Genomic DNA, 14,978 nt, shown 5'->3' with positions numbered 1-14,978 from the left:
AGGCAGAGACACTCCACCAGAGGAAGAATGAGTGAACACCAAGAAACCCAAGTCAAGCAACAGAAGAGAAACACTGTAATGTAAAATTCATTCTGAAAAGTAAGTTGGAAATAACCCTACATTGTAATCTATTGATTCTCATAATATATGGAGTGACTTTGGCAAAAAACGTTTTGTAAACTTGTAGGTTTATCAGCTTCAATTTTAGGCAGTTCATGTGCATAAAACTCTATAGTTTCCTGGGGACATTATGAAAAGCACTCATAAGTAGGTACCTTATTTATAAAGTGACTTGAAGAAAAGCTAGGGTAAGCAAAATTAAGAGATATATTTTCTAGTATTATTATAGAATTGCATAAAGTTAAAGCAGACTATGTATTACAGTTTCCCAAACTTAGTGGAACTGAAAGCCCTCCCTCAATGAAGTACCTCACAGACTGACTGTTCAAGAGAACAACATGCTGGACCTATAATGCTGGTACTGAACTGACCCTTGCTCACTGATTTCCAAGTCAAATTAGGCTAATTAAAGTTTGTAGAATACCATAAGGAGGGAGTTCAAAGTCTAAGATGTACAGGAAAAATAAAACATTCTAAGATAAAATGTTCCCAGGTACCTCAGCTCCAAAAAGCTGCTCTCTGTGTACATCCACACATTGAGAGAGCTACAGTGACATTGACTACCAGGACTAACGAGTTTCTTGTACACATAAGCTCTTTCAATTGACTAAGTTGTTCAGAAGTTGTCTTATTTCTGTGTATGAAACAGAGTAAAATTACTAATAATCATTAAACTGTCCTGAAAAAAGTATCCTTAGAAATACATTCAAAAAGTACTATAAAAGCAAAAAGAAAAAGTTTAAACACTCAAACCAGTTAACCTATTCCACTAGCCTACTTTGATAGCAAATGATTACAAATACCTTATAAACCAAATGTTAACCTACGCGAAGAGCATACATGACCCAGGACAAAACAGTCATGTCTGGACAGAACTGCATGGTTTCTTTTACAAAGTCAGACTGCACTTCTTCTTAAACTGTTTTAATCATTTTATGTGCAGAACATACTTAACAATTTCATAATCAATGTACATGTAACTCGAAACCAGCACTTCTAAAATTAAACTGGCATGTAAGTCAAAAGCTATATATAATAACTGCTGATTTTCTGGAGTCTTTCTCCCAAATACAGAACCTGTAGCCTGTTAAGACATAATGAAGAAAACATAAAAGATTAAATACCAAATTTCTGATTCACAACAAATTTAAGATAACAAGATAAACAACGTGCTGAAAATCAGAACATCTTCCCTACTACAGAACTCTTCTTAAAAGTTCCTTCAAAGTTTAGTTTTTAATGATTTCCCTCCAAAATAGTAGAAGATTAGAGCTAGGAAACAGGCGGTCCTTACCTATTCGGTCAAAAGTTTTATCACATTTGGGACACTGCAGTATTTTCTTATTACTGTTCTGAATGATTACCGGAGCTAGCCCTTCGTGGATGCTTCCTGCTGAATCGCCAGCCTCGGGTTCCTCTTCCGCATCGTTATCTTTATCACTTTGCTCAGTATCAGAGTCTTCATCTGACATCTCCTCCTCTAGCTCATCATCTTCAGCATTGTATTCACTTCCAGGATCCTCAGAATCATTCCTATCTGACTTCTCCTTATCAAAACCTTCTTGATTCAAACTGTCTGACCCACCCCCACTTTCCTGTTCATCATCACTAGTGTCCTCAAACTTTACAGGACACTTCCTATTCCTTTTTGACCTTCGTGCAGAAAAACTTCTCTCCAGCATTTTTAACCCATGTTTTTTCCCCAATAACAGAGACCTGTGAGTTTTAGCTAAATGATTCTCTAAGGACTTTTTATAGCAGAAATGTCTGCTACAAAATTTGCACTGATGATTATTTGACAGTCTTCCAGTTAAATCACTTAGTGTTTCTTCTGGAGATGACTTTTCAGTTAGTTCTGCCTGAAAAGTTGCAACGTTTTCATTATTCAGCAGCTTTACTGCATCTATAATGTCCAAAAATTTTGCGGCCTCTAAAACAAGAGGTATTTCGTATTTGTACACAAAAAATTCTGACGTGTAAAGAAACTCAAGCAAATGCTGAAAAACTGAATGTGTTACGTGATCCAGGGTGACGACATCGGTGCTTGGGTTTTTACTCAAACACGCATGGAAATAACTACTACCAACCGCAACCACTACTTTATGCGCACTAAATTCTTTCCCTTCTACGACGATAAGTAAATCACAGAAAGATGGCTGCTTCTGCCTGTCATCATTCAAATACTTCAGCAAATTCTTGTTATACTGCAAAGAACTCAAAAGCTTCCTCTGATCTGGAGAGGGAGGAAGTTCTTGGTAACACTGAAGAGCTTCGGGAGTTGGTCTTCCTGCAGACCGAGTGTAGGTCACTTGGCCACACTCCACAGCAGCATTTCCTTCTGAAGACTCTTTGTGATAGCCCAGATGGATCTTCTCATCGAGATTTGAAGTGACCTTTCTCCTCTTCTTCATTGCAGTACTGCAATTTTTGAACAAGAAACTTCATAAGTGACTTACGAGGTTTAGGAAACAAAACTAGATTGTCTTGAACAACAGCTTCTGAAGGGGCGTGCCCCACCGTTTCATGATCTGCAAAACAGTGAGAATCATACATTAAGAACTCCGCAGCAAAGCAATCTTAAATAACCAAAGGTGCTGTCAACTAATCTTTCCTAAACTCTCTCTTAATTACAAAGTCAACGTTCCATTCACTAGCAACTAAGATTCTGAGGGCGGAGAACAAGGAGGGCTGGGTTTAGGGCAAGACAACCAACAAAAGAATTAGTGTTAAGTGAAGGCACAGCACACCTTCCAGGCCTGATTCACGAATAAGGTGGAGAGAACAGAACAGAGAGAGGACGATGCGGCCGAGGCTGCGGACCGTGCAGCATACACGCCGGGGGCTGCAGTCCCGGTTTGGGTGCTGGGGGACCGTGACAATAAGACCGGCGCGGCCACGGTAAAGCAAGTCTCCATGAGCATGCTCTCCCCGGGCGAGTGCGGCACGGCTCCCCCGAGACAGCCCTTCCGAAACCCACCGGGCAGAGCAGAGCGGCCCTAGGTGGGGCGCCGGGAGCGGGATCAGCACGGGCGACCGCTGCAAGCGGAGCCTCCCCAGGCCCCGGGTCGGCGGGGACCGCGCTCGCCCGTGACCCTTCCCTCCCAGGCTGTCCGGGCAAGCGCCCCCACAGGCCCATTACCGGGAACCCCGGGCTCCCGCGCCGGCTCGGGGCAGCCAGCTCCGATCCCCGCGCGCTCGCGCCCGCGCCCACCCACTTCCGGGTCCGGCCCCCCACCTCATCCACCTCGGCGGCGCTCCTTCCCCTCGCGGAGTCCCGCCGCCGCCGCCCGCCCGCCCGCCCGCCAGGCACGTCAGCCGCGCGCAGCCGCCCAGCCGCCGCAAGAGGCCGGCGAACCCGGGCATCCGCCGGAGCGCATGCGCGCGCCTCCGGCCCCCCGCGCATGCCCCGTAAGCTCCCTCGGGTGTCCTCGCAAGGTCCTAAATCCGTTACCCCCGGTGTTCGTGGGTGACTTAGGGGAACCCTCGCGGATTGAGCCCGCAAAGCTGAGCTGCAAGAAGGGAAGCGGAGATTGCTCTGTTGTGTTAGGAGGCATTGGTGACAACCGGTGTGTTTCCAGTCTGTCACCAAAGAGCCCCCCCGGAAGCCTGCCAAGTCCAAGGTGGCAAACGCCCCAGTGCGGGCTGGAAGTCGCCGTGTGGCTTTCCGACTGAAGATACACCTGAAATGTAAGCGCACGTACAATTGTGCACTTTGTTTTTATTAACTTACTGTGAACAGAAAATGTTCATGTAGGTGTGACGCTGAGAGAAAGGACCACCAAACCTTTAAAGGGACTTAGAGCCTCAGAACCAGAGCCTACCGTGTTGCATCTCCGACAGAATGCACAGAGAACCGATATTGCCCCGTCTGGCGATGAAGGTTCTAGATCTTGTTTGGGCAGACCTAAGAAGAATGGCACAAAGGCCCTGACCAAAGGAAATGGACATCCCCTCTTCACCTGTAATTCCACCCTCGTCATAACTCACACATAACTAGGAATCTGAAAAAGGCTACCCTCTCATTAGAAGATACAGGGTTGCCAGGCCGTGGTGGCGCACGCCTTTAATCCTGGTACTCAGGGAGGCAGAGGCAGGCGGATCTCTGTGAGTTCGAGGTCAGCCTGGTCTACAGAGTGAATTCCAGGAGAGCCAGGGCTGTTACACAGAGAAACCCTGTCTTCAAAACAAAACAAAACAAAAAGATATAGGGTGAGGAAATACCCAGGAGGAGGGGAAGTGGGAGAATACCTCAACTTTGTTTCCCTTAGTATGGATGGGTGCACATTGCAATGAAGGTGCTTTGTAGATCTACTGAACAGACTGATGTAGATAACTCTCTAGGAATGTGGTACACCCTGTCTTATCAGTTGGCAAAGACGGACATTGGCCAAATAAGCAATTCCTCTCTCACCATTCGACAGGGAAGCCCCGAATGTGTTTTCACCCCAGAACAATTCAAAGCGAAGCCTGGATGGTCAACTCTTACCTAAATTTCAAGCCCATTTGGCTTGGCTTGTGGATTTTACACTTGCCAGTCCCCACAGCTGAATGAAAAAAATGAAGACAAGACGGCTTCTAGCTATGGTTGAGGAGAAGGTTTATTTTAGATGTGAGGGAAGAAACAACCAGAAGCATCTAGAAGGGTCCAAACTGAACCAGGCCTGCAGACTGAACCGGGCCACGGGGAGCAGGGAAGAAGACAGAGCAGAGAGGAGTTGCAGACCTAGAGGCCGTGAGCAGGCCAGGAGACCAAACAGCCGAGAGACCTTGCAGCCCAAACGTTTGGATTATACGGTGTCAGAGAAGCGGGGGAAAAGGAAGGGAAACTCAAGGGCTGGGAAGATTTAGGGTAGGGGGCAGGGTATGTCAGTCAGGATAACTGTACAGTACTGGGTGCTTGTGATGCTGAGAATACGCACTTCAGTTAGCCATTTGTCCTGAATGTGAGACCTAACAACAACTCCGTGACCTAGTCCCTGGATTAAATCACGTCAATCTTACCTGTCTATCCTATTGTTTGTGGGTTGTTTTTTTTTTTTTTTTTTTTTTTTTTTTTTTTTTGGAAAACACTGACTAACTCACAAGTGATAAAAAGTAAGAAGCAAAAGTTAAAAAGAACGTCTTGACAATTTCCTCAGTCCTGTACCACTGAGAAGGTAGCAAGTTGGGTAAGGGCAGGGTAAGGACAGAGCCGAGGGAGCAGCCAAGAAGGAAAGATCTTCCCACAGATTCCCAGTGTCTTTGTGTTGCTGATATGTCCTGGTCTTAACACCCTCGAAAGATGTTTCATGAGTTTGTCACTAAAAATGAAAAGGCTTTTCTTCATTGATTCATTTAAATGTCTATGGAAAAATTGTATTGTGACTGGAATGTGACATTTCTAGTTTAGTAAACAGGCTTTTCAATAGCATGACAAATAAAATGCCTAGGAATGATCTTAATTATAATCAACTTGTTTGCAAATTCTCTGCAATTGGGCTAAAAAAAAAATTTCTGGGGTCAGTTACTAATCATTTTCCTTTTCTCCTTTTCTGCGTTTTTAAAAGCTCATAGTATGTAAGAATCCTTTTACGCCATAAACCACACAAAGGCCTGACATTGGTTAAATTTGGCTTAACAGCCATTGTTCTCTGAACTCTCAGACACACTCAGAAAAATAACAACCAAATAACTGAAGATTGTTCTCCTAGACCCTCTGTGCTGGATAACAAAACTCCAAACTGGATAATTTATCAACTATAATTTCACTTCTCACATTTCTAGAGTGTGGGAAATCCAAAATTGAATGAAGTGTTGGCATTCGGTGTCCTGTAAGGGCCCATTTCCCTCCTCATTTCCCTCCTCTATCCTTACACAGAAAAAGAGATTATCTCTTGTGATAAGTGGCAGAAAGGTTTTTTAAAAGTCCTAGAACAGTTCCACTCAACCCTTTAAAGTCATGTTTATTCATGAAATGACTGAGCTCTTGTGTCAGTCAGCATTCTGGGATGGGGCATTCACCGTAATCACAAAAGGAAAAATCACTATTGCAAAGATGTGTTCAAATTACTAGAGTCAAAGACTTCAGTAAATTAGACTTCATATTGAACTCCCCCTCCCCATTAGCATATATACATAGTATATGGCATTGGAATACATAAGCATATGCTCCTAAAATATATAAAGTACTTTGAGCATATTCCTACTAATGCTTCCATACTCTCCCCTTTCTTCCCTCTTCCCCTGTGGCAGTACAATATTCTGAAAGTATCTTTTACATTCTAAGAGACTGGAACTTTTGCTGGACCTCACAGCCAGAGTTAATAATGTACCTTGAAGTTGCTTAAAATTGCTAGTCTACTGAGTACTCAAGCTATTTGTTTCACCTTCCTTTAAGAGAACAATCTAAAAACTAACCTTACTTGCCTTGACTTTCCCATGTAATCAACTTTTACAACCTAAGCTAATGTATAGCCATAATCTTACTCTTCCATACCCGTGACCCAGAATCATACATGTACATCATTTGCTGAAAGCAGCAAATACAGAAATTAAAAGCATCTCCCTACCAGAAAGGATGAAAACAACCATTTATGGATATTGCTTGACAAACAACGATGTTCGTTATCTGGGTCATTTGAGATCTATTGAAACCAGTGACTTAATCCCTTGTAAAACTCTGTTAAAGTTTTCTGTAAAGTGTCCTATTCCCCCACGTGATGCTTCCTATGCCATTCAATAAATACAGAGCAAAGTCCTTTGTTAGGGACAGGTGCATAGCACAGACAGACACAAAAGGACAAACAGATTCACAAGATGGCCTTTAGGCAGACACAGAGTCAGACTCACAACAGACAGGATGGAAGACACAGAGAACATGAGACAGAGAATTCAAATCTGGACTCACTCTTGGTTAAATGACTCCAGGGAGAAGTGCTCCCATATCTTTCCTTAGTATGACGCTGATGCATTATTGGTGACTCAGAGTTAATCTGTAATGAGTATAATCCAAGCATCCCTCTTCCTATTACTGCCTTTGTTCCATAAACAGTTTGTTTCTACTTTCATGTCATGTGTATAGATGACTTTATAAGTTTATTTGAAATCTAGGAACCACAAATGAGAGAAGACATATAATATGTGTCTGAGCTTGACTTAATACCCACTTTCATCCACTTTCCTACAGATGACATGTTCCTTTATATATAGATAACTTTATATAATGATGGTGGAAATGTAAACTAGTCAACCAGTATGGAACCCAGTATGGTGGTTCCTCAAAACACTAAAATTAAATCTACCATATTCCCCAGCTATTCCATGCCAGAGTAATTACTCAATGGATCCAAATCAACACGTCACATAGACACTTGCACATCATTGTTATGTAAAGAACTATTAGTGGTATCAATATGTAGAAACAACCTAGGTGTCCATGAACATTCTTTAATTATAGGTATGCCTATGTGCCTGTGTGGGTATGTGCATATGAATGTAGCTGCATGTGGAGGCCAGAAGAGGGCACTAGATTCCCCAGAGCTGGAGTTACAGACAGTTGTGACGTGCTTCACATGCAAACTGGACTACAGTCTTCTGCAAGAGCAGCAAGTGCTCTTAGCCTCTGATCCATTTCTCCAGCCTAGACCATCAAGAGTTTTAACTTTTTTCCCAAAGGACAATCCATGGATTAGAAAAAGAAGGCAGTTGAAATATGTATCAGACAAAGAAACTACATCTAGAATGTCATAAGGAAAGCTAATAAAAATGGTAAAATATGTAGAGCTATAGAGTATAAAGTAAGAAAACACTGGAAAAGACACTTCATTAAAAGATAAGCACAGAGATCTTTATATTTAGTTTCATTCTATTATAATACTAGAATATATGCACACTATATTATTATATTATAACAGAACATACACAGACACTATATCGAGTGTTGGTGAGTATGCGGGTTGTTTTTTGTGTCAACTTGACAAACTAGAGCAATTTTAGAAGACAGATGTTCAATTGAGAAAATACCTCCTTGACAGCTGGTTGTACACTTTGGAAATCAGTATGGTGGTTTCTCAGAAAATTGGAAATTAATCTACCTCAAGACCCAATGATACTACTCTTGGACATATACCCAAAGGATGCACAATCATACGACAAGGACATTTGCTCAACTCTGTTCATAGCATCATTATTCATAATAGCCAGAACCTGGAAACAACCTAGATGCCCCTCAACTGAAGAGTGGATTAAAAAAAAAAGTGGTACATTTACACAATGGGGTATTACTTAATGATAAAAAAACAATGACATCGTGAAATTTGCAGGCAAATAGATGAAACTAGAAAAAAAAAATCCTGAGTGAGGTAACCTAGACCCGGAAAGACAAACACAGTGGTATGTACTCAATCATAAGTGGATATTAGACATAAAGCAAAGGATAACCATGCTACAATCCACAACCCCAGAGAAACTAGCTAACGAGGACCCCAAGAGGGGCAATTGGGAACTCGGGGGCAGGGGGTTAAGAAGGGGCAGGGATGAGAATATGAGATAGTGGGATGGTTGAGTTTGGGGAGGGACAGAGAGGGAGAGCAAGGAAAGAACTATCTAGATAGAGGGAGCCATTATGGGGTTAGGGTAAAACCTGGTGCTAGGGAAATTCCCAGGAATCCACAAGGATGACCCCAGCTAAGATTCCAAGCAGTAGTGGAGAGAATGCCTGAACTGGCCTTCCCTGTAATCAGATTGATGGCTACCCTAATTGTCATCATAGAACCTTCATCCAGTAACTGATGGAAGCAGATGCAGAGATCCACAGCTAAGCACTCTCAAAGTCCAGTCAAAAAGAGAGAGGAGAGATTATAAGAGCAAGGGGGTCAAAATCATGATGGGGAAAACCCACAGAGACAGCTGACGGAAGTTAGTGGGAGCTCACAGACTCTAGACTGACAGCCGGGGAATCTGTATAGGACCAAACTAGGCCCTCTGAATGTGATGTGGGTGACAGTTGTGGGGCTTGGGCAGTTTGTGGGGCCCCTGGCAGTGAGATCAAGGTTTATCTCTAGTGCATGATCTGGCTTTTTGGAGCCCATTCTCTATGGAAGGATACCTTGCTCAGCCTTGATGCAGCAGGGAGGGGCATGGTTCTGCCTCAACTTGATATGCCAGACTTCGTTGACTCCCCATGGGGGGGCCTTACCCTCCCTGAGGAGTGGATGGGAGGGAAAGAAGAAGGGGAGGGGCGGGAGGAAAAGGAAGGGGAACTGAGTTTGGTATGTAAAATGAAAAAAAAATCTTCAAAATCTGGCTGTAGGCAGACCTGTAGGGCATTTTCATAATTAGTGATTGATGTGGGAGGGGTCAACTTGTGCACAGTGCCATCCTGTGCTCTAACAAAGCAGGCTGAACAAACCACAAGGAGAAAACCAGGAAGCAGCATTCCTCCATGGCATCTACTTCAGACCTGCTTCCAGATTCCAATCTTGCATTCTTGACCTAACTTTCTTTGATGATAGACTGTGATGTGAAAGTGGAAATAGAATAAATCCTTTTCTCGCCAGGTTGTTAGGATGATGGGTTGCTCATAGTCATGGAGTCTTATCACAGCAATAGGAACCTAACTAACTAAGGCAGTGATTGTATTAGTTACTTTTCAGTTGTGAGATGACACCATGACCAAGGCAACTCATCAAAGAAAGTGTTTCATTTAGACTTCCGGTTTCTGGGAATCAGAGTCCATGATGGCAGAGGAAGGTCTCTGGGCCATCTAGTCTCTGGTTCTTGATCACCCAAGCAGTGTTGCAGTATGGTTTCCATCTCGTGGAGTGGGCCTTAAGTCAAATCATACATTGGATGGTTACTCCCACAAGCTTTGTGCCACCATTGCCCTAGCATATTTTGCAGGCAGAACAGCATTGTGGATCAAAGAGTTTATGGTTAAGTTGGTGTGTACATTTCTCTTTTGGTAGCTTACAGAGTACCTTTCCATGTTATAGACACTAGAACATTGGGATGAAGGTTCTATGTAAGCACCAGCTTGACCTCTGCAGGTTCAATGAATCGTGTGGGTGTTGTCTTCAGCAACAGGGCCTTGCTAGTCATTTGTGGGGAGCAGTTTATTGTTGTGGCAACAGTAGGAGTTGTTTGGGGATTTTCATAAGAGCCTTTCAACAAACAACTGAATTGGATAAAACTTGGTCCCAGTACTGGAAGCTTCGTTTGGTGGCAAGAGATGGACAGTGGGAGTTATATCTCCCTCGTTATTTGGAGACTTCACTAGGATCACCTTAATATGTTGTGGGAAAGCTCCACTGCACTAGATGGGAAGGGGGAAGAGGTTTGGGACTAAGGGAGGGAATGAGGGGAGAGACAACTAGAATTGAAGGGCATTTGAGGGGTGGTGTGGAAGCCTACTCAGACATTTCCAAATATACCTCAAAAAGAAGCCAAAAGTAACAATAACACTGTTCCTGGATAATTTTGAGCTTCTTTTTTAGTATTAAGCTGGTGGGATGGCTATTCTTGTTTGTCTACATCTGGAATTAAGTAAAAACCCAAACTGCTGGGCAAACCCATGAGGGATATTTTTTGGGGGGGACGGGGATGGATCATTTGAGCTGGGAAGCCCACCCTCAGTCTTGGCCATACCTTTTTGTGGCAGCCTGTATAAAGGACATGGAAGAAAGAGGCTTTTGAATTTTGCCTGCTTGTCCTCATTCTGGCAACCTTCATATATCCTGCTGAGAAGCATTCATTCCTCCACTGGTATTAGAACCCACTTCTTCAGGATTCCAGTGAATTCTGAACACCAGCTGAGACCATACATATATATGGGATTCATTAGAATATATATATATATATATATGTGTGTGTGTGTGTGTGTGTGTGTGTGTGTGTGTGTGTCAGTATGTATGTGTGTGTAATTCTATCAGTTCTGTTCCTTTAAAGGACTCAGACTAATATATCTGATAGATATAAATTTTATTTTGTAAGAATACAAAATAATTACAGTTCCCATTGTGATACTATGATCAAAAAGATACCGAGCCACATCATGATTGCAAAGTAGGACAATGGAAGTTTTATAAAGGCAATATATCTCATAGATAAAAAGAAGAGCCGTGATCCGCTAGAAAGTAAATCCCAAAGAAGGCACAAGTGTCATGTGTGAGAGACAGTGTCCATATGTCAGTAAGAGAGACAATGCCTGTAGTCCGTGAGAAAAGAACCACTCTGTGATCTGAGAACATCCTAGTGTGGAAAACAGGTCTAAAACGACAACCAAAGTCCTCATTTAATTAAAGCACCATCAAGAAATAACAGACTTAAGAGAATGAAGAGATTGCCTGCAGAATGGGAGAGAAGATTTGAAAGTCATATGAGTTCTATATGATAAGAATTCCATATCAAGAACATAAAGAATTTACAAATAAGCAATAAAAGATGACTCAGATTTTATGACTATGTATGTGAGATTGGAATGGATATATTTCCATGGACTGACTCTCCTCAATATGACCACAGTTCCTGACAAAATGTTAAGTGTGGAATGATCTCTTTTGCTGGTGGTTTCTGAAGTTGCAGACACTCAACATGAGAAAGGTATGCTGGAGTTTCTGGTGGTGGGAGTGTCTGATAAAGAAAAGTGTTCACTCTATGACAGACATCAGGCCAGAACAAGAGGCTGCTAAAAAGACTTTAAAGACCACACCTTGTAGTCTACTTCTTCTATCCCACTCATAAAGCTCAGTGGTTTTCCAAATAGTACCACAAGCTTAATGACCATTCAAAACTTGATCCTGTGGGAGGGACATTTCACATTCACATCACAATTATATAAACATAGAAAAATGTAAAGAAAATAAGTATAGATGCTAATCAACCTTAAAGGTTGCTGGGCATCATTACTCCACGTATAAATACAAATCAAAACAACAGTAAGGCACCATTTCACACTGGGAACAAATAACTTTAAATAATTATAATATGCAATGGCAGTAATTTTGAGTAATTTGAACTATTAGGAATGTAAAATGGTACACATTTGGAAAAGAGTTTGTCAGGTCCTTCAACATTTAAACATAGAGTTACTATAGACTTAGAAATTCCACTTCTACATACATACATACATACATACATACATACATACTCAAGACAATTCAAATCATGTGTGCACAAAATTATACAAAAATATTCACATGATTCATAATAGTAAAAATGTAGAAACAGCACAAAGATCTATCAGGTGCTAGAGAGAAGTGTCACAAACAGTTCTGCTTGACTACCTGTGTGTTACAGAATTGAAATGTCAGGCAGGATTTGCCTGCTTGTGCTATAGTGGCACCATTATCATGGGTGCAATCAACTTAAGCCCCATTCCAAAAGAGGTAGTTCATGTCTTCTACTGCAAATCAGAACAAAAACCTGTGCCTAGGGAGGGCACAGGCCCGGCTGGGAAAGCCACAGCTATTGTTTTGTTAACTGGATGTGATATGTGTGTCAAAGTGCCTTCTAAACATTTGTGTTGCACACTTAGATCACTGTTGCTGTCAGCCTCAACCAGTCATAGAAGAGGCATTTTCCTTTTCAAATAGATGATGTACCTACCATAGAGACCCATTATAGTAAGTGTTATATACAACAAACCCATAAACAACATTATACCAAATGGAGACAAACTCATACTTTCTCTCTTATTAGGAATAAGACAAGTATGATCATTCTTCCATCTCTTAGTCAGTACAGTGCTTGAGGTCTTAGTTACACCAATTAGACAGAGAAAGATATGAAGGCGATAAAGTAGGAAAGGAAAAGGTCAAATTATCCTTATTGGGTGATGACATGAGTAGCTACTACAAGTTAGTCTCGTATAGAAGTTTCCCTTAAATTGAAATATTCCTTCCAGGATCAAAGTGGACAGGGAGAATCATGAAACTCAGTAGATAAACAAACTTCCCATGTCTGGGAAAGCTGAAACTTGCAAGGTTCTGAATGGCCCTTGTTCAGCTTTTAGAAGCAGCAAATGACTTCTGGACAAGACGACTCTTGACTACCAAGCTGCCCAAAGGAGATTTCCCAGACCTGTTAGAGACTGGCAAGTCCTACAGAGAGATCCAGAGCTGCAGCTTTCCCCAGTCCTCACCTCTGCTGGGGTGAGATTGAGTCACATCTTCTCCTATAAGAAATCCCTCGCCAATACTTCTGTTAGTAACTCCAATAAAAACTCACTGTTTCACCAAGTTGGACTTTGGTGGTTATTGTGGTCTTTTACGGCTTCCCTATCTGGGGTGAGTGAACATGTGTGTTAGTTATCCACAGTAAAATCTCTCACACAAAATGTCCAAAAACCGTAGGAAGGCAGTTCACTCCTGGCATTGAGAATTTCACCCAAACTTTAATGACTTTCTTTGATTGCTTTTTTTTTCACTCACACTGGGCACTTTCACTTAAACTCTTTAACTACTGTTTTTATATATGATAAACTACCTTTTTCAGATCTGCAAGACACTGTAGGGTTGGTATTATATATATAATGAGTAACCCTTCTTATAAAGGATGGGCAGGAGGATCCCTAGAGATCCCCCACTCTCTGCTCCAAGCAAGTACCATTGGTCTTGGATGGCTAAGGGAAGACTAGCAAAGACTAGCAAAGTCCAATAAACTATTCTAAAACTTGTTTCCAACAGTTGTTTTGTTCAAAGAGCAATGCCAGTGTCAGCATGGATTATAGAGGTATGAACATATAGATGTATGAACAGAGTATTTTCCATCACTTTTCTTTCTTTCTTCCCCCATGTTGTCTGAGTTTTCTCATGAGTTGCATGTTTTTGGAACCCCAAAATGCTCTATGTTCTAACAGATCCAGTACCTACTCTCTGCCCCTTGGATCCTGCCAGCTGTAAGAAATAACAAACCAACATCTCCATCTTCTTCCTTTTTAGACTTTTTCCATCAAATCAAAGCTCAACACCTCAGTTACATGTCTTGTCACACATAACAGAAGCCACACAACTGCCACCACAACCTACTTACAATTCTATACCTTATACACTACTAGGGATTGCAATATATTTCCTAACCCATACTTCATTTGGGTGGCATTAGCATACTTAGATGGCAAACTACATTCATCAAGAACTCAGAGTACTCTCCCATAACATAGACAGAAAGACAGACACCCTGAGAATCCCCCAGAGAGTACTCTACTCTAGGATGACTTTGGCAAGGCTGCACGTCTTGCCACTCACCACAGGGACAAGCAATCAGCACTACGGCAAGGACACATGCTATCCCGTGGGTAAACAAAGCCACCCCAGGATTGACTCTGTGGATGCTCCACCCATTTCAGAACCAATGCAGCCACTCCTCCTGTGTTCAACTTCGGTTTTTTGAGTCTTTTTTTTCAGGTACCATTTGTGTTGTGTGACTTTTGCCATGGAGGCATAAATAACCATCTTCCTATCTCAGAACACCAACAACAAACTAGGGAAACCATTGTATCTAAGTCTAGTTTAGTGAACTAATGCCTTTATTGAGTTACTTACAGTAACATGGATGCTCAAAGGCAGTTGCGTCACTGGAAAGTCCAAACACATACAAGAAAAGCCTCATGAAAGCGCTGCCTATGTAGCTCCCTGCACAGCATGCAGGAATCTACATTGGACAATTTCTTCAACTGGCCAAGTGTCTACTGCTTTTATAACCTGTGAGAAGGGCCCTTATAAATCAGGCAACTTTCTGAGCTCCCCAGGCCTTGTAAGTTTCAAGTGCTTGCTGAGCCTTATGTATTTTGCTTTTTTCCTGATAAGCCTTAAATGTTTCAATGCAGAGAAAATAGCAACACAGTCAGCAAAATTTTATAAAGTTAGCTAGAGGTCATGTGT

At 42.1% G+C, this 14,978-nt stretch overlaps 1 protein-coding gene and 1 long non-coding RNA gene across 5 annotated transcripts in view; one reads left to right on the top strand and one right to left on the bottom strand.

The window, feature by feature from the left end:
* Window positions 1-3,412, bottom strand: part of Zbtb41 (zinc finger and BTB domain containing 41) — a 36,963-nt gene extending 33,551 nt beyond the window's left edge. The window contains exons 1-2 of one of the 4 annotated variants that reach the window (XM_052737102.1): window positions 3,356-3,412; window positions 1,415-2,648 (exon numbers count right to left, since the gene is read on the bottom strand). In XM_052737102.1, the coding sequence (XP_052593062.1) occupies window positions 1,415-2,531 (1,117 nt within the window). In that variant the 5' untranslated portion in view covers window positions 2,532-2,648; window positions 3,356-3,412. Of the gene's footprint in view, window positions 1-1,414; window positions 2,649-2,867; window positions 3,214-3,259 lie in introns of those variants that run through there. The other 3 variants (XM_052737105.1, XM_052737103.1, XM_052737104.1) reach the window with 3 other exon arrangements.
* A 70-nt stretch (window positions 3,413-3,482) lies between these two features.
* LOC128109749 (uncharacterized) lies at window positions 3,483-13,338 on the top strand. The gene is made up of 2 exons (XR_008217916.1): window positions 3,483-11,697; window positions 13,102-13,338. It is a non-coding gene; the product is annotated as an uncharacterized LOC128109749 (long non-coding RNA).
* The last annotated feature ends 1,640 nt before the right edge of the window (window positions 13,339-14,978 follow it).

This window comes from Peromyscus californicus, unplaced genomic scaffold (assembly GCF_007827085.1).
Source record: "Peromyscus californicus insignis strain IS unplaced genomic scaffold, ASM782708v3 Scaffold_14__1_contigs__length_90479793_seg_2, whole genome shotgun sequence".
In the NCBI taxonomy this organism is placed as follows: Eukaryota; Metazoa; Chordata; class Mammalia; order Rodentia; family Cricetidae; genus Peromyscus; species Peromyscus californicus.
This window is presented reverse-complemented; position numbering and strand designations above follow the sequence as displayed.